This window comes from Pseudophryne corroboree, chromosome 4 (assembly GCF_028390025.1).
Source record: "Pseudophryne corroboree isolate aPseCor3 chromosome 4, aPseCor3.hap2, whole genome shotgun sequence".
NCBI classification, from domain to species: Eukaryota; Metazoa; Chordata; class Amphibia; order Anura; family Myobatrachidae; genus Pseudophryne; species Pseudophryne corroboree.
The window spans coordinates 519,055,909-519,078,975 of record NC_086447.1 but is presented as its reverse complement, the minus strand read 5'-3'; the positions used below and the strand labels follow the sequence as shown (position 1 = coordinate 519,078,975).

At 47.7% G+C, this 23,067-nt stretch overlaps 1 protein-coding gene across 7 annotated transcripts in view; it reads left to right on the top strand.

Annotated features, from left to right (window-relative positions):
* Window positions 1-23,067, top strand: part of TBC1D32 (TBC1 domain family member 32) — an 851,129-nt gene that overhangs the window by 577,957 nt on the left and 250,105 nt on the right. For all 7 annotated transcript variants that reach the window (XR_010176059.1, XM_063917235.1, XM_063917238.1 and 4 more), the window contains one exon: window positions 4,152-4,235. Coding sequence is in view for 6 of the 7 variants with exons in the window: in XM_063917235.1 (XP_063773305.1) it covers window positions 4,152-4,235 (84 nt within the window). In the remaining variant the exon portion in view is untranslated. The remainder of the gene's footprint in view (window positions 1-4,151; window positions 4,236-23,067) is intronic.

Below are 23,067 nucleotides of genomic sequence, written 5' to 3'. Positions count from 1 at the left end.
TGGTGGTCAAGGGTCCCCTCCTTCAACAAGAGGGTGTTATTATTCGACCATGTTATAATCCCGAAACCAGACGGTTCGGTTAGACCCATATTGAATTAAAATCCCTGAACATATACCTGAAAAGGTTCAGGTTAAAGATGGAATCGCTAAGAGCGGTCATTGCATGCCTGAAATGAATCGGGACATAAGGGATGCATACCTTCGTGTCCCCATTTATCCACCTCATCAAGCGTACCTCAGAATTGCGGTACGGGATTGTCATTACCAATTTCACCAAGGTAATGGCGGATATGATGGTGCTCCTGCGGAAGCAAGGTGTCACTATTATCACATACATGGATGATCTCATAAAACCGAGATCAAGAGAGCAGTTGCTGGACAGCGTATCACCTTCTCTGGAAGTGAAACGGCAACACGACTGGATTCTATATATTCCAAAGTCGCAGTTGGTTCCTACAGCTCATCTGCCTCGCCTAGGCATGATCCTAGACACAGACCAGAAGAGGGTTTATCTCCCGATAGAGAGAGCTCAGGAGCTCATGACACTGGTCAGGAATCCATTGAAAACCAAAACAGGTGTCAGTGCATCACTGCACTCGAGTCCTTGGAAGGATGATGGCATCATACGAGGCCATCCCCTTCGGCTGGTTCCATGCAAGGACAATGGAACTTACTGGACAAGTGGTCCGGATCACATCTTCAGATGCATCGGTTAATCACCCTATCCCACAGGGCCAGGCTGTCTCTCCTGTGGTGGCTGCGGAGTGCTCACCTTCTCGAGGGCCGCGGATTCGGCATTCAGGACTGGGTCCTGGTGACCACGGATGCAAGCCTCCGAGGGTGGGGGGCAGTTACACAGGGAAGAAAATTCCAAGGTTTGTGGTCAAGCCAACAGACTTGCCTTCACATCAATATCCTGGAACTAAGGGCCATATACAACGCCCTAAGTCAAGCGGAGTTCCTGCTTCGCGACCAACCGGTTCTGATCCAGTCAGACCGCAGGGGCTCATGTAAACCGCCAGGGCGGCACAAGGAGCAGGGTGGCGAGGGTAGAAGCCACCAGAATTCTTCGCTGGGCGGAGAATCAAGTAAGCGCACTGTCAGCAGTGTTCTTTCCGGGAGTGAACACGACCTCCACCCGGGAAAGTGGTGACTTCATCAGGAAGTCTTCACGCAGTTTTGCAAATTGATGGAAACTGCCTCAGGTGGACTACATGGCGTCCCACCTCAATAAAAAGATAAAAAAGGTTTTACGCTGAGTCAATTGACTCTCAGGCGATAGCTGTGGTCGCACTAGTAACACCGTGGGTGTTCCAGTCGGTCTATATATTCCCTCCTCTTCCTCTCAGACCCAATGGCTGAGAATTGTAATAAACGGAGGAGTGTGAACAATATTCTTTGCTCCGGATTGGCCAAGAAGGACTCGGTACCCGGAACTGCAAGAAATGCTCTCAGAGGACCCATGGCCTCTGCCTCTCAGTCAGGACATGTTGCAACAGGGACCCTGTCTGATCCAAGACTTACCGCGGCTGCGTTGGACGGCATGGCGGTTGAACGCCGGATCCTAGCGGAAAAGGGCATTCCGGATGCAGTTATTCCTACGCTGATAAAGGCTAGGAAAGACGTGACAGCAAGACTTTATCACTGTATATGGCGAAAATAGGTTGTTTGGTGTGTTGCGGGAAGGCCCTACAGAGGAATTCCAGGGGGGTCGATTCCTGCACTTCCTACAGTCAGGAGTGACTATGGGCCTAAAATTAGGATCCATAAAGGCCAAGATTTCGGCCCTATCCCTTTTTCTCTCAAAAAGAACTGGCTTCACTGCCTGAAGTTCGGACGTTGTTACAGGGGTGCTGCATATTCAGCCCCTTTTGTGCCTCCAGTGGCACCTTGGGATCTTAACGTGTGTTGGATTCCTAAAATCCCACTGGTTTGAGCCACTTAAGACCGTGGAACTAAAATATCTCACGTGGAAAGTGGTCATGCTTTTGGCCTTAGCTTGGACTAGGCGTGTGTCAGAATTGGCGGCTTTGTCATGTAAAAGCCCATATCTGATCTACCATATGGAAAGGGCAGAATGGAGGACTCGTCCCCAATTTCTCCCTAAGGTGGTATCATCGTTTCATTTGAACCAACCTATTGTGGTGCCTGCGGCTACTAGGGACTTGGAGGATTCCAAGTTGCTGGACGTAGTCCGGGCCCTGAAACTTTATGTTTCCAGGACGGCTAGAGTCAGAAAAACTGACTCGCTACTTATCCTGCATGCACCCAACAAGCTGGGTGCTCCTGCTTCAAAAGCAGACTATTGCTCGCTGGATCTGTAGCACCATTCAGCTTGCACATTCTGCGGCTGGACTGCCGCATCCTAAATTAGTAAAAGCCCATTGCACGAGGAAGGTGGACTCTTCTTGGGCGGCTGCCCGAGGGGTCTCGGCTTTACAACTTTGCCGAGCTGCTACTTGGTCGGGTTCAAACACTTTTGCAAAATTCTACAAGTTGGTACCCTGGCTGAGGAGGACCTTGAGTTTGCTCATTCGGTGCTGCAGAGTCATCCGCACTCTCCCGCCCGTTTGGGAGCTTTGGTATAATCCCCATGGTCCTTACGGAGTACCCAGCATCCACTAGGACGTCAGAGAAAATAAGAATTTACTCACCGGTAATTCTATTTCTCGTAGTCCGTAGTGGATGCTGGGAGCCCGTCCCAAGTGCGGACTCTCTGCAATACATGTATATAGTTATTGCTTAACTAAAGGGTTATTGTATGAGCCATCTGTTGAGAGAGGCTCAGTTATTGTTCATACTGTTAACTGGGTATAGTTATCACGAGTTGTACAGTGTGATTGGTGTGGCTGGTATGAGTCTTACCCTGGATTCCAAATCCTTTCCTAGTAATGTCAGCTCTTCCGGGCACAGTTTCCCTAACTTAGGTCTGGAGGAGGGGCATAGAGGGAGGAGCCAGTGCACACCAGATATAGTACCTAATCTTTTTTTTAAGAGTGCCCAGTCTCCTGCGGAGCCCGTCTATACCCCATGGTCCTTACGGAGTACCCAGCATCCACTACGGTCTACGAGAAATAGAATTACCGGTGAGTAAATTCTTATTTTCCAAACACATGACAGCAGCTTATTGGCTGGAGCTCCATGTAGTTTTAATCACTGCTGATATGCACCCCCAGCACAGCCAGAAAGGAGGAGCTTCTTTCTTTTCCATAATATGTGGCTGTGGGCCAGTACTCACTGGCCGATGCGGGAGAGATGTGTGCTGAGCGAACCGCTCAGCACACATCTCTCCTGCCGCTCAGCACAGCGCGATGTGTGCTGAGCTTGCGGGGGGAGACGGGAGGGCGCTCATTTCCCCCAGCGGGTGAAATGAGCGACCCGCTAGATTGGCCTGCAAGGCTGGCCAATCTAGCACCAGCGATAGCGATGCGCGGGGCTGCGCATCGCTATCGCTGTAGGGGGTACACACGGAGCGATCAGGCTTAAAATCTAAGCAATGTAGTCAGATTGCTTAGATTTTAAGCAGCGATCGCTCCGTGCGTACCCCCCTTTAGGGTCACTGTGGTTATCTGGTAGCTTGAGGCAGACCAAAGGGGAGGGCGCACTTGCAGAGTTAGTAGTGATGCCAATGCCGCCACCCCCACTATGATATTTTTGGATACCACCCATCCAGAATTAAAAGCCCTCTGGACAGCGGACATACCTGCTGGTTTGCGGACTCTCCAGAGGAATCACAGATGGGTGGTAATCCTAGGCTTACATCCCACTAAAGACATGCTTTCATACAGTAAAAGCCCCATTCTTCCATACTTTTCTCTTGTTATCCATACACTGTATTTCTTATGAGTACCATCTAGTCAGTGTTCGTTTTTTCTATATTTAAAAATAATTTTTGGCCACATTTTCCCCATTCTTTTTACATATTTTGTCTCCCTCTCGGTGGAGGTAGCAAGTACATCAGCAATGTTGTGAAAGAGTGACATTCATAGTTACTTATCCTGGATAGTGTATGCTTTTTATGTGTATGATTGTTTGTACATTTTAGTAAGCAAAATAAATAATTTAGCCATGATAGTAGTAAAATTTTAATTTAAAAAGAAACTGTGATTATGTTACATGTGCATTTTTGTTTTGTTTTTGTTTTTCTGCAGTTTATGGAGAATTATTGGATAAATATGTTTCCCACCTTTACGAAATTCCTGCTAATTGTGTTTTTCAGCAATCTGAATGCAAAGGTAAGATGACCATTTTTCCACTACATCCCGTGAATATATTTGTCAGCAGGGCCGGTGCTAGGGTGTTCGGCGCCCCCCTGCAAACTATAAATTTGTCCCCTCTCATACATTACAAAGGTACAACGCACGTAAAAAAAGGTATGTGGTCTCACAAGGAAGGGATGTGGCCACACAATAGTATACCCATTTAAAATTACGCCACAATCTTATTCACCTTACACCGCAAGTAGTAGTGCCGCTTATTCATAATGCCCCAAGTAGTATTGCCGCTTACACATAACGCCCCCAATAGTAGTGCAGCTTACATATAACACCCCCAGTTGTAGCATCGCTTATACATAACGCCTCCAGTAGTAGCACAGCTTACACATAACGCGCCTGTTAGTAGGGCAGCTTCCACATAATGCCCCAGTAGTAGTGCAGCTTACACATAACGCCCCCAGTAGTAGCGCAGCTTACACATAACGCCCCCAGTAGTAGTGCAGCTTAGACATAACGCCCATGTTAGGAGCACCACTTACACATAACGCCCCTGTAGTAGTGCATCTTACATATAACTCCCCAGTAATAGAAACGCTTACACATAACGCCCCCCGGTAGTAGCGCAGCTTACACATAACGCCTCCTGTAGTAGGGCAGCTTACACATAACGCCCATGGTAGTAGCGCAGCTTACACATAACGCTCCAGTAGTAGCACAGTTTACACATAACGGCCCCAGTAGTAGCGCAGCTTACACATAACGTCCCAGTAGTAGTGCTGCTTACACACAACCCCCCAGTAGTAGCGCTGCTTACACACAACTCCCCCAGTAGTAGCGCAGCTTACACATAACGCCCCCAGTAGTAGCGCAGCTTACACATAACGTCCCAGTAGTAGTGCTGCTTACACACAACCCCCCAGTAGTAGCGCTGCTTACACACAACTCCCCCAGTAGTAGCGCAGCTTACACTTAACGCCCCCAGTAGTAGCGCGGTTTATACATAACATCCCAGTAGTAGTGCAGCTTACACACAACTCCCCCCCCCCCCCCCCCAGTAGTAGCGCAGCTTACACATAATGCCCACAGTAGTAGTGCAGCTTACACATAACACCCCCAGTAGTAGCGGAGTTTATACATAACGTCCCAGTAGTAGTGCAGCTTACACACAACCCCCCCAGTAGTAGCGCAGCTTACACATAACACCCCCAGTAGTAGCGCAGTTTACACATAACGCCCCAGGGGTTGCGCAGCTTACACATAACGGCCCCAGTAGTAGCGCAGTTCACACATAACACCTCCAGTAGTAGCGCAGTTTACACATAACACCCCCAGTAGTAGCGCAGTTTACACATAACGCCCCAGGGGTTGCGCAGCTTACACATAACGGCCCCAGTAGTAGCGCAGTTCACACACAACACCTCCAGTAGTAGCGCAGTTTACACATAACGTCCCAGTGGTAGCGCAGCTTACACATAACGCCTCCAGTAGTAGCGCAGTTTACGCATAAATCCCAACAATGACGCTGTCACCAGGGGGAGGAGGAGGCTTCTTCATGCTGCCGGCACTGCTGCCTGTCAACAGCAGGGGGGACAGGTCGGCACAGCACAGGGATGCAGAGCACGGAGAGAGCCTCTCCAGCCAGGCTCCTACCTGCTCTGCATCCCTTTGCTGAGTGGGTAGCGCCGGGCCTGTTTGTCAGAAAGAAAATTTTGTTTACTTATAAAAACAAATATTGAGTTTTTCTTTTCAGCTTTATTAATGAGATAAAGATTTTAGATTCCTTAAAACAAAAAACACATACAGTACATACATACATACAAACAAACAAACAAACATTGTCATTGTTATAATAGCTACCACTGCAAAACATTTAATAATTTAGCAGTCATTTTCTTTGTTAATGAACAGCTTACAATGGCTTACAGTAAAATAATTCATGATACATTATAAATATTATTCCAATGAAACAGTGTAAATATTTTTATGTCTCTCGTCTTTTTAAAAATGGTATTGACTAGTAATATTTGGACGTGTTTATAACAGTGGATTTTGGATACATATTGCTTATTTTAGTAAAATGTTACAGCACAAACGCCACATCACTACCAGCACAAAGGTTTTTTTTATACACCCAACTGTTAGAGCTTCTCAACTCTAATTTAACAAGTCATTTGTAGTTCTGTTTATTAAAGTCAGTGGCAGATCTTGCCACGGGCAAGCAGGACTTTTGCCCGGGGCGCCGCCTTCCGGAGGGCGCCGCACCGTGGCAAGATCCGCCACTGCTGCCCGCTGTGTCCCTGTCCGCCTCCGCTGCCGTCCCCATCCCCGTCCCCGTCCGCCTCCTGAAGGGAACTAGACGCTATGCGTCTAGTTTCCCTTCCTGGAGAGTAACTTTGCTAAGCGGTGCGCGATGACGTCATCGCGCACCGCACAGCAAAGGTCCTCTCTACGAAGGGAACTAGACTCATAGCGTCTAGTTTCCCTTCGTGGAGAGGACCTTTTGCTGTGCGGTGCGCGATGACGTCATCGCGCACCACTCAGCATTCAAGCGGTGCTTTTAATGTACAGGGGGCGTAATTGACCACGCCCCCTGTATTAGGCCACGCCCCATTTCCTGCCCGGGGCGCAGAGCGCCCTTGAACCGGCCCTGATTAAAGTTACTGTGTAATACATTTAATTATTTATAGTAAACATTACTTCTAAAGTACTTGAGAAGTGTCCATTCAGGGCCTGTGTTAAGATGACCACAAATTACATAATTGTTCCAACCAGCCAACTTGTTGCGAGCAAGCGTGATTTTTCTCTGGTTGCAGTAATAGGCAGACTGTGGGTGTGCTTCAGCTGTGGTAGGAAAGAGCATCACTGCTACTTGCTTGGAAGAAGCAGCAATGCACAGATATGGTAATGCAGCAGTAGTTGTCTGGTATACAATACGTAGACGCCTCCTGCATGCATGTGTGATCCAGTGCTGCGCCTGAGGGCACAGCAACGGATCTTTTGCGACACCATTGGCCGGCTGAGGTCCTGTATAGGCTGGCTACACAACTCCTTCCAAGATGCCAGGAATCTGTTGGAAGACAGAGACCCTGGCCTTGGCACTCCCACAAAATGGAGGTGACACGCCTCCATTTTGTGAAATGTCTGATGTTGCCACCCCAAATGGCTACAGAATATCAATCAGTTGACAGTTTGCAGCCGTACTGCTTCCGGCGGTCCAGAGTCAGTACTGCACATGCGCAGTACATGTCTTGCGCATGCACCAAATACCAGCCATCTGTAATTTGTATACTTTTTCCAGTTGTGTCCGGACAAGTGTGCGCCTACTTCTACATGTAAAAAAAAGAAAAAAGGATGGGTCACTTTAAGCCCAGTTCTTGAAATCCCCAAATCAATTTCAGGATAACTGGCACTGGGCTGGTGAAACCATAGATGGGGTATCTGCAGTGGTAAGGTCCCTACACCTTTGTTCCAACCAGATTCAATCTAGTTGGCACCAGGGCTAGTTTCCCTAGGATGTACATGCAGGACCTCTCCTGTGTATAACCAGTCCTGTGTCAATAGTAAAGGTCCTAATTCACTCTAGTGCCAGGGAAAGCTAGTACTTGTGGTTCTTTAAGTGTCAGCTTGTCCTGGCAACCATGTTTGCTAACTAGTCCATACTTGGAACTATAGTCCTCCAAGACATTTTTTTAAATATGTTTATAACTATTACCTCTATACCTACCAGCTTGGGCTATGAAGAAGAGTTTTAATGCTATTGGCACCATGGCTAATTATACCCACGAGAGAGACCTGCGTGTATTTTTTTGAAGTCCCAACTCATGGAAAGATCAGTCCTTGTGCTAACTGGCCTTGGGGTAGTTTGGAACATTTTTGGGAGACCCCACAATAGTTGGTATTCCGTCTATGGTTCCACCAGCCCAGGTTGGTAAAGCCCAACATATGTTGTTCTAAAATCTGGGGGTTTGGGAATAATCAGCACTGGGCTGAAAGCACCAATGCTTGCTAAAAAGTGGGGAAGTCTCCCACACATAAAACAAAATTCTGCGTAAGTAGGTAGACTGTGTTCACCTACTTCTGTGACATCAGAAAATTGATGGATGGAAAATTGTTTAACTGAATGAGCTAATGAAAATGTTGGATACTGTAGGGAGTTATAGTTCCATGTTGAATGAAAATTTGTATAAGGCATGGCCAGCTTTAGACACTGGCTAAAGGAAAGGTTGGCTCTAGACTCTTCTGGCTTCTCAGTGCAGACACAAAAAAAACCTAACAAACTAGGTTGGAAATGCACTAGAGGTTAGCGTTGGGGGTCATTCAATGGTGTTGGGGGGGCACTCATTGTGATTCAGGCAAGGGGAGGAGAAATCAGTTCAGCACTCAGCCTGTAACCAACAAAGTGAGACAACACAGAGTGAAGGTAAGAAACATGAGGAAGGACGACTTGCATGCTAAGAAGATCCCTTATCTGCTTGCTTGGTTGTTTTGTTTTAAGCAACCCCATTTTAGTCACCATTCCACAGTAAACTCTGATTAACTGTCTAACAAGTCTCTTATCCATGCTGGAGGTCTGCTCCTATTGCCAAGACTATGGATTGATGCCAACTCCCGCTGGTCATGGTTAGATGCCAATAATCGCTACCGGACTTTCATCATTTCTGTTCAGGGCATAATTGACTAATGATGATAGGACAGCAGAACCTGGGTGCTTTAAAACAATTATATTTTGCATACTCTTTGGGCGTGATCAGTGCCACATTAAGGTCCACATGGGCCTGGAGCTGAAATTGCTGAATGGACTATTGTGTGCCACCACAGGGGTGTGACTAGTCCTGTGGCAGTGTGACTAGTGATGTGGGGGTGTGACCTGTGCTGTGGGGCAGCATCCAGGGGTCTCCGCATGTGTCTTTATCTGCCTATGTCTGTATGTGCTCCTGTATGTCCATATGTGCCCAGAGTATGAGTATATGTGCTCTGCTATGTCTTTATGTGCCTACGTCTGAATGTGCTCCTGTATGTCCATATGTACCGATGTCTTTATGTGCTCCTATATGTCCGTAAACCTCTCTTCATTCAGTCCAACCCTAATCTTCCCCTTCCACCACCTAATTCTAACCTCCCCCTCCCGCAGCCTAACACTAACCTTCACCCTATGCCTAACCCTAACCTCCCCTCCTACAGCCTAACCCTAACCTTTTCTGCCATACTTATATTAGTAAAAAGGGGGGGGGGGAGAAAATGGGGGAGAAGGGGAGACAGACAGAGGGGGTAGACAGAGAGAGAGAGGGTAGAGAAGTGGAAGAGATATAAAGGAGGTAGGTACAGAGAGAGAGACACACAAAGAGTTAAAGGGGGAGACACAGAGAAGACATAGGCAGAGAGAGGGAAAAGGGGTGATATAGAGAGGGAGTAGGGGGAAACAGAGAAGAGGGAGAGAGAGGGAGGGGAAGAGAGAAAGGGGAGACAGAGAAAGAGGACGGTGACAGAAAGATAGAGAGAAGGGGAGGAGACAGAGAGAGAAGGGAGAGATACACAGAGAAGGGGGAGACAGAGAGAGAGGGGGGTGAGAGAAGTGGGGGAGACACAGAGAGAGAAGTGGGGGAGACACAAAAAGAGAGAAGGGGGAGACACACAGAGAGAGAAGGGGGGGAGACAGAGAGAGAGAAGGGGGGGGAGACAGAGAGATAGAAGGGGGGGAGACAGAGAGAGAGAAGGGGGGGGAGACAGAGAGAGAGAGAGGGGGGGAGACAGAGAGAGAGAGAGGGGGGGAGACAGAGAGAGAGATAAGGGGGGGAGACAGAGAGAGAGAAGGGGGAGAGACGGAGAGAGAGAGGGGAGAGACAGAGAGAAGGGGGGAGACGGAGTGAAAGAATGGGTCAGACAGAGAGAGCGAGGGAGGGAGAATAGGGGTGAGACAGAGAGATTGAAGTGGGGAAACACACATAGGGCAGGATGTACTAAAGGGAAAATGCATTTTCGTATGTACTAACACCTGGCTGCCGCGTTTTTGGCCATGATGATGGTGATACTCTATATAAGCCTATGGGCTTCTTATCGCCAGCCGCCGCCTCCGCTGCACCCCACCGCAGACGCCGACCCCCCTCCCTCCCGGCATACCTTCCTCCAGGAAGCCTGGACCCGGAAGGTAAACTCCTCCCCCCTAGCAACGCAGCCGGAGGTACTTCCAGCTGCAGGGAGGAGGAGGCGCCGGGGACAGCCTGCTGCCTGCTTCCCGGCAGGTGAGCAGGTGGAGAGCCCAGGGAGGTGACTGAGACCCCCCGCACACCACCTCACAGGTATCGTGGCGGGCCTCCGTCACCACATTGCTATGTTTATTGCATATATTAGTACATATGCGATCAACATCGCTGTGATGGGCGGCGATGTATGTTAATACATCCTGCCCATAGAGAGAAGGGGGCAGACACAGAGAGTGAGTAAGAGAAGGAAGCAGACACACACAGAGAGAGAAGGGGGCAGACACAGAGAGAGTGTGAGAGAAGGGGGCAGACAGAGAGAGAGAGACAAGGGGCAGACACAGAGAGAGTGAGAGAAGGGGGCAGACACAGAGAGCGAGTGAGAGAAGGGGGAAGACACAGAGAGAGAGAGAGAGACAAGGGGGCAGACACAGAGAGAGAAAGAAGGTGTAAGACTCACAGAGAGAGAAAGAAGGGGGAAGACCCACAGAGAGAGAAGGGGGAGACCCACAGAGAGAGAGAGAGAGAAAGGGAAGACCCAGAGAGAGAGAGAGGGGGGAGAAACAGAGGTGAGAGAGCGAGAGAAGGGGGAGTGAGAAAGGGAGAAGTTTGAGAGAAAGAGAGAGAGTGGGAAGAAAAAAGGAGGGATACACACAGAGCGAAAAGTGGGATATAGAGAGAGAAAGAGAAGGGGGAGACACAGAGAGAGGTAGGGACACAGAGAGAAGAGGTGAAAGAGAAGGGGGGAGACACAAAGAGAGAGGGGGGGCAGAAAAAGGGTTGAGACAGGCTTCCACTAACCCCCCCATACAGGTGATTAATGATCCACTAACACCCCCCCACCCCTCTCCACATACAGGTGAAACTTTGCACCTTCAATAGCAGCGACTCCCTGTCATTGACGCCGGCAGCTGCGGGTAATCCACACCGGCAGCAACGGTTCCCCATATATAGGGAACTGGCAGTAGCGGGCCCCCCTCATGGGCGCCAGCAGCAGCGGGTCTCCGTCATCGGCGCCGGCAGCAGTGGGTCCCCGTCATCGGATTCAACAGCAGCGGGACCCTTTCGTTTGTATCTCACGGCGTTGAGCCGTTGCAACAGCACGCGGCAGCATCCGAGAGGGGGAGGAAACATGAATGGAGGGGCTGCATCACTTCAGCCCGAGGTGCAGTACATCCACACAGAGGCACAGGGAGGTCATTTAACTGCGCTGCACTAGTAGCACTACTGAAGTGTATGTGGGCGGTAGGTGGGGAAGGGGGTGAATGAAGGCGTGAGCAGAACCAGCAGCCAGAATGCGAGCAGGACAGAATGCAATGCAGGCAGAGACACAGGAATATCATGTTTCATGAGCTACCGACAGTCGTCTGACCAGAGGAGAGATAGGAAGGTGGAGAGCGCTGTAAGTAACACAGGGATCCCAGCTTCTCCTCCTCCCTGCCTGGGTGTCTCTGTCCTATGTAAACTGTTATGCAACTAAACCATTTGGGTCTAGAGATAGACACAGACACACACACCTCCTAAATCCTGTCCAAGTGTGGAAGTAGTACAGAGGCTGCTGCTGCTATTCTTGCATGTGAAAAGATAAATTATTTTTCAGTCTGCAGTATCCTCTTCTTCATCCGGATCCGGAATTGGTGGTGTGCTTGGTGGTGGTGGTGGACGTCTTCTTGGAGATCTTGTTGGTGCTGCTGGTCGAGTCTGCCTGTAGAAGGGGTACATCCCTTGATGCCCTTGGTATTGTTGAGATTGTCCATACCAGGGTGTTGGTGATGTAAGGGCATATGGTGGGGATCTCTGTGCAGCTGGTGGTGGTGGTCTTGATGTTGGTTGTGGTGCTCCTGGAAGTTTTTCCGCGAAGAGTTGCATGGAAGTCGCGATGAGGCTGGAGCTTGCTGCTGTTTGGTGTTGGCTGGCTGCCATCCATGGCGGCGAATTGACACGCCGAGTTGTCAACCAATTTGCAGACGGATGTTGTCAGAATCCGAAGAGTGTCCATGATGGTGTGTCGATCCTCTTGCTGGGTCTTCTGAATTTCTTTAAGAGTGTTGGCCATACTTTCCATTGTCATCCTCATGGTCTCCATTTGGCTGTTGATGGAATCTCTGAATGAGTCCTGACGCTGCTGCATCTCCGCAGCCTACATGTCTATATACTAATGACTCACCAAGAGGTGTGGAAGCAGTTGGCTGTGGATCCACATCCTCTTTGTCCGAGTCTTCTTGAAGTCCGGTCTGAAGTACGGTCCAATTCCTGATGCCAATCCGGAGCTGCTTTGAGGCATTTCGTCTGTTTAAAAAAAAGACAATAAACAAAGGGAAAAAAAATTGTATACAATTTTTTGGCAATCTAAAAAAAAACATTGCATTCACAGTTCTTCCTTCTTGGGTCTGAGGTCCTGCTGCTCCAGGGACATCTATGACTCAACCCGTGTCTTCTCCCGATACTCTTCTGCTGGTGACTGAAGCTGGGTCTGTTTGGCTGGCTTCAAATCCCTCGAAAGTGTCCTCCATGACTCCTGTGGACTCAAACTCACTGGGGATGGTTTGCTTGTCGAGTGTCATGGTTTCATCCAGGTCTGTGGCAGGAGGCTCTTCGGAAACATGCTGTTCCCTCCTGGTTGCTCTTTGATCCTCGGTGGCAGATGTTCTTTGTGTAGCCGTCCTCTGTGCTCCTGCTGTCTTCTTTGGTCTCCTCCTTGGTGGTTCCTCCTCATCATGAACTCGACCTCTTCGTGAGGAGTTGACATTTCCTGCTGTTCCTTGTTTCATTATTGTGTTCATTCTTCTTCGGATGGTATTCTCCTAGGATGTCCATCAGAGGTTCAAATCGAGTTCACCTCCGGTTCCCATCTTATGGCGTCGCTGCATTCCCATCTTCTTCTTAACTTGTCTTCTGCAGTCGCTGTATCTCTTCATGCAGTTTTGGAAGTCCCGACGGATTCCAGCAACTGCAGTCACTTTGTTGGCAATGTTGTTCCAAATCTTCCTTTTAACTTTCGGTGCAGTGCTCTGTGCCCTTGGTCCGTAAAGCATGTCATAGGATCTGTCCACATCTTCGCCCAAGACACTGCTCTCCGATTCACTGTAACGTGTTATCTTCTGAGTCTTCCTTCCGGGTTCTTCTGGTGTGCTGTCGTCATCGGAAGGTTCTTCTTGACGACTTGTTGTCTTTTAAGGGAAAAAAAACCCCATAGATTTTCAAAATGACCTGTGGGTGTTCCTACCGGTATGTGAGTGTACCTGGCAGTGCGCAAACTGACTAGTGGGTGTGCCTACCGGTATGTGAGTGTATCTGGCAGTGCGCAAACTGACCTGTGGGCAGAGCCGGCCTTAGGCATAGGCAAACTAAGCAAATGTCTAGGGCATTTGGAATGTCTAGGGGCATTCTGCTGATTAAAATTATATGCGGCATGCCTATATTCTGTGTGTGACTGCGGCTGTATATGCTTATGAAATGCTAAGTACGTTGCAGTGTATTCCTGGATGTAACGTAGCATTTCATATGCAGATAGAGCCACAGTCACACACAGAATATAGGCATGCTACAAATCATTTTAATCAGCAGAAGCTGCTTGTTTTCATTAGTCACATAGGAATGCAAATAAAACGCATTTTCTGCAAAAAAAAAGGTGCCCAACATTAGCAGAGCTGGACGGGAGCTGCATGACCTATTGAGGCAAGATGTATGAGGACACATCTGTATCCAAGCAGAGACATAGGACACAGTGTTAGCGGCCGTGTGAGTAGGTTCGTTGTGCAATAGTGTTTGGCATATGTGTAATGGGCATTATGTGTGTCATGTGTATAAATGCATTAATAATGTGCGACATGTGTGTAAGGGACATTATGTGTGTCTTTATGTGTATAAGGGCATTAACAAAGGTTGGCATAATGTGTAAGGGACATTACTGTGTGGTATTATGTGTATAAAGGCATTACTAATGTGTGGCATTATGTGTATAAGGTGCTGTACTGTGTGGCATAATTTGAATTTGGGGTACTTTTGTGTAGTTATGCTCCTTCCCACCAAGAGCACACAACTTTTCAGGCTGCGCACCGAATGTGCGCACTGTTTCTATTTAAAATATAGGGGGTAGGAGCACCAAAATGAGGACTGCTATGACTGAGGGGTGATAGTGATGGGAAAAGGGTGCATGGTCAGAGGCGGAAATAGCAGCGGTGCTAGGGGGCACCAGCCAAAGTCTTGCCTAGGGCATCATACTTCTTAGGGCCGGCTCTGCCTGTGGGTGTGCCTACCGGTATGTGAGTGTACCTGACAGTGCGCAAACTGACCTGTGGGTGTGCCTACCAGTATGTGAGTGTACCTGACAGTGCGCAAACTGACCTGTGGGTGTGCCTACCGATATGTGAGTGTACCTGGCTGTGCGCAAACTGACCTGTGGGTGTGCCTACCGGTATGTGAGTGTACCTGACAGTGCGCAAACTGACCTGTGGGTGTGCCTACCGGTATGTGAGTGTACCTGGCAGTGCGCAAACTGACCTGTGAGTGTACCTGGCAGTGCGCAAACTGACCTGTGGGTGTGCCTACCAGTATGTGAGTGTACCTGGCAGTGCGTAAACTGACCTGTGGGTGTGCCTACCAGTATGTGAGTGTACCTGGCAGTGCGCAAACTGACGTGTGGGTGTGCCTACCGGTATGTGAGTGTGACTGTCTGCAAGTCTGGGAAGTGAGTATTATATAAGTACCTGGCTCGGCGTTGTACTTCCTTGTTTTGGACGATGTTGGCGATCTTTGAATGCCCTCGTTTGACTTGTCATCTCTTCCTCAAGACTAAGATCCTCGTCAGATGTTTCTTCACGACGACTTGTATGCTTTTAGAAAACAATAAAAAATACAATACATTAATTCAGTGACCTGGGGGTATGCCTAGGTGCAAGTCAGTACCTAGCAGTGCGCAAACGAACCTGTGGGTGTTCCTGTGCATGTTAGTGTGGCTGCATGTGCCAAAAATGCTTTTATAATTACCTGGCTTGGCCTCTTCTTGGATGACCTGTGAAGGTGTCCATATTGTTTGGATGGCCTCTGTTGACTAGCCATCTCCTCCTCCTGGGTTGGGTCCCACTCCTCTACGCTGCCCAAGGATTCTTCTGTGAAGGGGGGACACGTTGTCATTTGTCTCTGGACATTTCAGTTATATATTTTTTTTTTATTATCACACAAGCAGCAACAATAACACTACATACAGTACACCCCCCTCCCCCCACTTACATTAGACCAGTGTTTCCTAACCGCGGTCCTCAAGGCACACTAACAGTCCTGGTTTTAGTGATATCCAGGCTTGAACATAGGTGACTTAATTAATAGCTCAGTTCTTTTGATTTAACCATCTGTGCTGAAGGCTGGATATCACTAAAACCTGCACTGTTGGTGTGCCTTGAGGACCGTGGTTGGGAATGCCTGCATTAGACAGTCAAAGATAAAACAAGCGCACAATTTAAACTACAACCCCACCCAATCTGCATTAAAGTACCCCAAAGTCAGCCAAACACCCCAACACTACATGATGCAATAGCCCAAACCAGAAAAAAAACTTCATAAAAACAGCCTAAAAGCACTCTAGCTGTTGTGGCACTACACAGCCCAGCATGCCCTGCCACCTAAAAAAACTTAAAAGCAGCCCTGCATCCATCTTAAAGCACAGATCCCACCCAAACGGCAAAGTACCCCAAAGTCCCCCCACCATTGCATGATGCACCAAGTCCAAACTGGAAACCATAAAAAAAAAAAACACCCACACATCAGCATCCATTTTGTAATTAAAAAAAAATGACCACGCCCAAACAGCATCAAAGAACCCCAAAGTCAGCCAAACACCCCACAATTACATGATACAATACCCCAAACAGCTTAAAATTTTTTTAAAACAGCCCTGCATCCATTTAAAAAAATAAATAAATCAGCATCCATTTTGAATAAAAACAAATGACCCCGCCCAAACAGCATCAAAGTACCCCAAAGACAGCCAAACACCCCAGCATTACATGATGCAATACCCCAAACCAGAAAAAAACCAACACATTTTAAAAATAGCCTAAAGCCCTCTAGCTGTTGTGGAACTACACAGCCCAGCATGCCCAGCCACCTAAACAAGTTAAAAGCAGCCCTGATGCAAAACCCCAGACAGCATAAAACATTTTAAAATCAGCTCTGCATCCATTTTAAACACACAAACCCCACACAAACAGCCCCAAAGTACCCCAAATTCAGACCTACACGGCTACACCCCAAAATTACATGATGCAATACCCCCAAACAGCATAACACATTTTAAAGCAGCCCTGCACACATTATAAACATACACAAACCCCACACAAACAGCCCCAAAGTACCCCAAATTCAGTCCTACACCCCAAAATTACATGATGCAATACCCCCAAACAGCATAACACATTTGAAAACACCTCTACACACATTTTAGACATACCCCAAACACATCAGAGCAAGCCCAAAGTACACTACATACATGCACCCCTCCCCCAACCATACATTACATGCTGCACAAAAACATCATACAAACCACCCCAAATGATCTCAGAAAAGCACCCATGCAGTACACATGCAACGCCATACACACATATCCCACAGTGGGTACTTACCTAAATGTGCAGAAAACAGTCCAAAAACGACCTCTCCTCTGTCCAACCCTCTCTGTAGATGAAGAAGGCATGCTGGGCGTTTAGTTCACCAGGGTGCACTGTACCACAGCAAAAGCAACCAAATCGGCACTACTGTAGCACCTCTCTCCACTTTGCAGGTTACCAAAATGGTGGCAGGAGCATGCAGCAAACAGCCCTTTTAACTTATTCCCAATGGCGGGAATCCGACAGCAATCCGACTGATTGGCCGCATTCCGACAAGTGGAGTGTCGGAATGCAAATGCATTGACTAGACCGGAATCAGTGACACACGTCACTGATTCTGACTGTCGAGTCCTGTCGGAATGGCAGCCTTTCGGAAACTATGCCATTTCCGACAGCTATTGAATACACCCCATAGTGTGCCCAGCTTGCAAAAAAACACATATATACATATGCACTGCTGTTTAAAGATTCACAATCACCAAGCCTCTGTGCAGCAGGTAGCGTCCTACAATGCGTCTCACTACCGCTGTGGGTGGATCCGTTTAGGGTTTGCTGCAATTACCGTCCAGGAATTGTGTCCCTGTCTGTGCGCCAAATGTAACAGGAATCACATAGACTGATTATAATCCAACACACTTTATTTCCACTTCAGGTAGGCTGACCATATTAGCCCTTTAAACTGGGACGCTCATGAATTACACAGGTTCTGTGCCATACTTACCGACATTGACGCGATTTGCACCATTTTAACCCCATCTCCACTCGACGGACCCGCGAATGCGGGAGGTTATCTCTCCATCCTGCTCGCATCACTAGGGTGCAAGCAGGATGCGGGAGACCTGCCCAATCTTCCGGGGGTGCGGGGGGCTACCCCAAAAAAACGGGAGCCTCCCGCAGCTTCCGGGAGAGTAGGTAAGTATGTTCTGTGGCTGATTAAAACCAGGTGACATGCAGGCTTGAAGACAGCCAGCCACATAACCTGTGTAATTCATGAGTGTCCCAGTTTAAAGGGGTAGTATGGTCAGCCTACGTACCTCAAGCAGGATACAGCTTCACATGCATGTTTTGCAGGTCAGGTTTTACAGTCAGTTCTTAAAACAACAGTATAACATTGCAAGTTCTGATAATCACAAACAGTGCATATTCCAAATAGCTACTAATTTAACCCCAGACCCCCCCCAAACTACCACATGGCCACTTGACGGCATCAGGAGCAATGACCTACTGAACAAACACATTTTTAAAGACAGCAGACATGGTGAAATGATTAGTCCAACTGTGACTTACAACAGTCTGCTAAAACCCAGACTGGATTCCATCAGACTTGTTGCTGCTGTTCCAATCCTACAGAAGCCACATTACCCTCATGTGGAATCATAACGTCCCTGCAACAATAACTATCTATATGTATTTGTCACAAAAACTATTGGTTATATTAATCTGGCAGTCTTTTAGACCTGAGAAATGTTAAAATTATAATAAGAAAGTAATCAATCTGCTGATTATTCTAATGGAGCACATAAGAGCATTTGCATATAAAAGTAGATTACTGTACTTTTTTTTGTTCCACTTATGTCTGAAACATGGTAGAAATATCAAACACAATGTATTTCAGTAATGTGTATTAACTGGTAAGACTCGAGTATGCTATAGAATACAGGAAAAATTGTGATGAATGAACATTTATATCCCATGTACTATACATGGTACAAAAAAAAAACTCAATGATTCTTCTCCCTGGAAAGCAACAGATAATTTGCACAAGCTTATATTGTATAAACAAAATGCTAAATATGTAATAGAGATGAACTAATAAAAATAATAATAAACCTAAATACTGTGTGTCCGTCTCAGAAAAAGGGGATTGGCATTTGTAACCAGCTACTTGTTTATTTTGATCAATAACACTTTTAAAATAGCATACTTACAGTAAAACAACTGAAAATGAATTAATTAGCTCATGCTTTAATATTCTTTAGAAATCTGCAACACATGATTCTCATATAATATATTATTATTTATTTTTTATTTATTACCATTTATATAGCGCAGACACATTCCGCAGCGCTTTTACAGAGAATATTTGCCCATTCACATCAGTCCCTGCCCCAGTGGAGCTTACACTCTATGGGGGTCATTCAGACCCGATCGCTCGCTGCAGTTTATCGCAGCGATTGGGTCGGAACTGCGCATGTGCCGCCTTTCCCTAGTGATCGCCTTGTGGTCGCTGGGCGGCATTATGGGGGCGCGGTCTGGCCAACGCAGACGTGGCCGGACCGTACAGGGGGCGGGCCGCAGCGGCTCATGACATCACACGCAGCTGCTGCGACCAGGGGCAGCGACGATCAACTCCCGGCCAGCCACAGGAGCTGCGCTGGCCGGGAGTTACTCCACAAGTACAAAAGCATCACCGCTGTGCAATGCTTTTGTACTTGTGCGGGGGTAGCCGGACTGACATGCGGGGTGGACTAGCCCTGTGCTGGGCGTCCCCCCAAACGTCAGGGAAGATGATCGTAGTTGTGCTAAATTTAGCACAGCTACGATCAATTCGGAATGACACCCTATATTCCCTACTACATGTGCACGCACACACATTCACGCTAGGGTCAATTTTGTTGGGAGCCGATTAACCTACCAGTATATTTTTGGATTGTGGGAGGTACCTGGAGGAAACCAATGCAAATACAGGGAGAATATACAAACTCCACATAGTTAGGGCCACATTGGGGATCAAACCCATGACCTCAGTGCTGTGAGGCAGTAATGCTAACCATTACACCATCCATACTGCCTGTACGGATTATATGGCACTATGACAACTTCTCTTCTATTCAGCATGTTCCCCTTGATAAATGTGGCCCATTGTACTTCTACAATTCAGAGCTTGAAGAAGTTCCCACTTGAATGAGTTTCTGTTAAAAGGTTTATCAGATAATTACTTTGCAATTTCATCGACACTGATAGCATGTGAAAGTGAGAAACTGGAATCATTTTCAAGCTAGACTGGAGCATATTACTTGATTAAATCACTCTTAAATTTATGTTTCCAACAAGAAAAGGTTTTTCTCTATCGTCCTAGTGGATGCTGGGGTTCCTGAAAGGACCATGGGGATTAGCGGCTCCGCAGGAGACAGGGCACAAAAGTAAAGCTTTCCGATCAGGTGGTGTGCACTGGCTCCTCCCCCTATGACCCTCCTCCAAGCCAGTTAGATTTTTGTGCCCGGCCGAGAAGGGTGCAATCTAGGTGGCTCTCCTAAAGAGCTGCTTAGAAAAGTTTAGCTTAGGTTTTTTACTTTACAGTGAGTCCTGCTGGCAACAGGATCACTGCAACGAGGGACTTAGGGGAGAAGAAGTGAACTCACCTGCGTGCAGGATGGATTGGCTTCTTGGCTACTGGACATCAGCTCCAGAGGGACCATCACAGGTACAGCCTGGATGGTCACCGGAGCCTTGCCGCCGGCCCCCTTGCAGATGCTGAAGTAAGAAGAGGTCCAGAATCGGCGGCAGAAGACTCCTCAGTCTTCTAAAGGTAGCGCACAGCACTGCAGCTGTGCGCCATTTTCCTCTCAGCACACTTCACACGGCAGTCACTGAGGGTGCAGGGCGCTGGGAGGGGGGCGCCCTGGGAGGCAAATGAATACCTATTTTGGCTAAAAATACCTCACATATAGCCTCCGGAGGCTATATGGAGATATTTAACCCCTGCCAGAATCCGTTAAGAGCGGGAGACGAGGCCGCCGAAAAAGGGGCGGGGCCTATCTCCTCAGCACACAGCGCCATTTTCCCTCACAGAAAGGCTGGAGGGAAGGCTCCCAGGCTCTCCCCTGCACTGCACTACAGAAACAGGGTTAAAACAGAGAGGGGGGGCACTAATTTGGCGTTAGAAATATATAAAAAATGCTATAAGGGAAAACACTTATATAAGGTTGTCCCTATATAATTATAGCGTTTTTGGTGTGTGCTGGCAAACTCTCCCTCTGTCTCTCCAAAGGGCTAGTGGGTCCTGTCCTCTATCAGAGCATTCCCTGTGTGTGTGCTGTGTGTCGGTACGTGTGTGTCGACATGTAGGAGGACGATGTTGGTGAGGAGGCGGAGCAATTGCCTGTAATGGTGATGTCACTCTCTAGGGAGTCGACACCGGAATGGATGGCTTATTTAGGGAATTACGTGATAATGTCAACACGCTGCAAGGTCGGTTGACGACATGAGACGGCCGACAAACAATTAGTACCGGTCCAGACGTCTCAAAAACACCGTCAGGGGTTTTTAAAACGCCCGTTTACTTTAGTCGGTCGACACAGACACAGACAGGGACACTGAATCCAGTGTCGACGGTGAATAAACAAACGTATTCCTTATTAGGGCCACACGTTAAAGGCAATGAAGGAGGTGTTACATATTTCTGATACTACAAGTACCACAAAAGAGGGTATTATGTGGGATGTGAAAAAACTACCATAGTTTTTCCTGAATCAGATAAATTAAATAAAGTGTGTGATGATGCGTGGGTTCCCCCCGATAGAAAATTATGGGCGGTATACCCTTTCCCGCCAGAAGTTAGGGCGCGTTGGGAAACACCCCTTAGGGTGGATAAGGCGCTCACACGCTTATCAAAACAAGTGGCGGTACCGTCTATAGATAGGGCCGTCCTCAAGGACCAGCTGACAGGAGGCTGGAAAATATCATAAAAAGTATATACACACATACTGGTGTTATACTGCGACCAGCGATCGCCTCAGCCTGGATGTGCAGAGCTGGGGTGGCTTGGTCGGATTCCCTGACTAAAAATATTGATACCCTTGACAGGGACAGTATTTTATTGACTATAGAGCATTTAAAGGATGCATTTCTATATATGCGAGATGCACAGAGAGATATTTGCACTCTGGCATCAAGAGTAAATGCGATGTCCATAACTGCCAGAAGATGTTATGGACACGACAGTGGTCAGGTGATGCAGATTCCAAACGGCACAAAGGTGTATTGCCGTATAAAGGAAGAGGAGTTATTTGGGGTCGGTCCATCGGATCTGGTGGCCACGGCAACTGCTGGAAAATCCACCGTTTTTACCCTAAGTCACATCTCTGCAGAAAAAGACACCGTCTTTTCAGCCTCAGTCCTTTCGTCCCTATAAGATCATATCTGCCCAGGGATAGAGGAAAGGGAAGAAGACTGCAGCAGGCAGCCCATTCCCAGGAACAGAAGCGTTCCACCGTTTCTGTCAAGTTCTCAGCATGGCGCTGAGACCGTACAGGACCCCTGGATCCTACAAGTAGTATCCCAGGGGTACAGATTGGAATGTCGAAAAGGCTCCTGAAGTCTGCTTTACCAAGGTCTCCCTCCGACAAGGAGGCAGTATGGGAAAAAATTCACAAGCTGTATTCCCAGCAGGTGATAATTAAATTACCCCTCCTACTACAAGAAAAGGGGTATTATTCCACACTATATTGTGGTACTGAAGCCAGAAGGCTAGGTGAGACTTATTCTAAAAAATTTTTTGAACACTTACAAAGGTTCAAATCAAGATGGAGTCACTCAGAGCAGTGATAACGAACCAGGAAGAAGGGGACTATATAGTGTCCCGGGACATCAGGGATGCTTACCTCTATGTCCCAAATTTGCCCTTCTCACTAAGGGTACCTCAGGTTCGTGGTGCAGAACTGTCACTATCAGTTTCAGACGCTGCCGTTTGGATTGTCCACGGCACCCCGGGTCTTTACCAAGGTAATGGCCGGAATGATGATTCTTCTTCGAAGAAAAGGCGTCTTAATTATCCCTTACTTGGACGATCTCCTGATAAGGGCATAGTCCAGGGAACAGTTGGAGGTCGGAGTAGCACTATCTAGGATACTGCTACAACAGCACGGGTGGATTCTAAATATTCCAAAATCGCAGCTGATCCCGACGACACGTCTGCTGTGCCTAGGGATGATTCTGGACACAGTCCAGAAAAAGGTGTTTCTCCCGGAAGAGAAAGCCAGGGAGTTATCCGAGCTAGTCAGGAACCTCCTAAAAACAGTGCATCATTGCACAAGGGTCCTGGTAAAA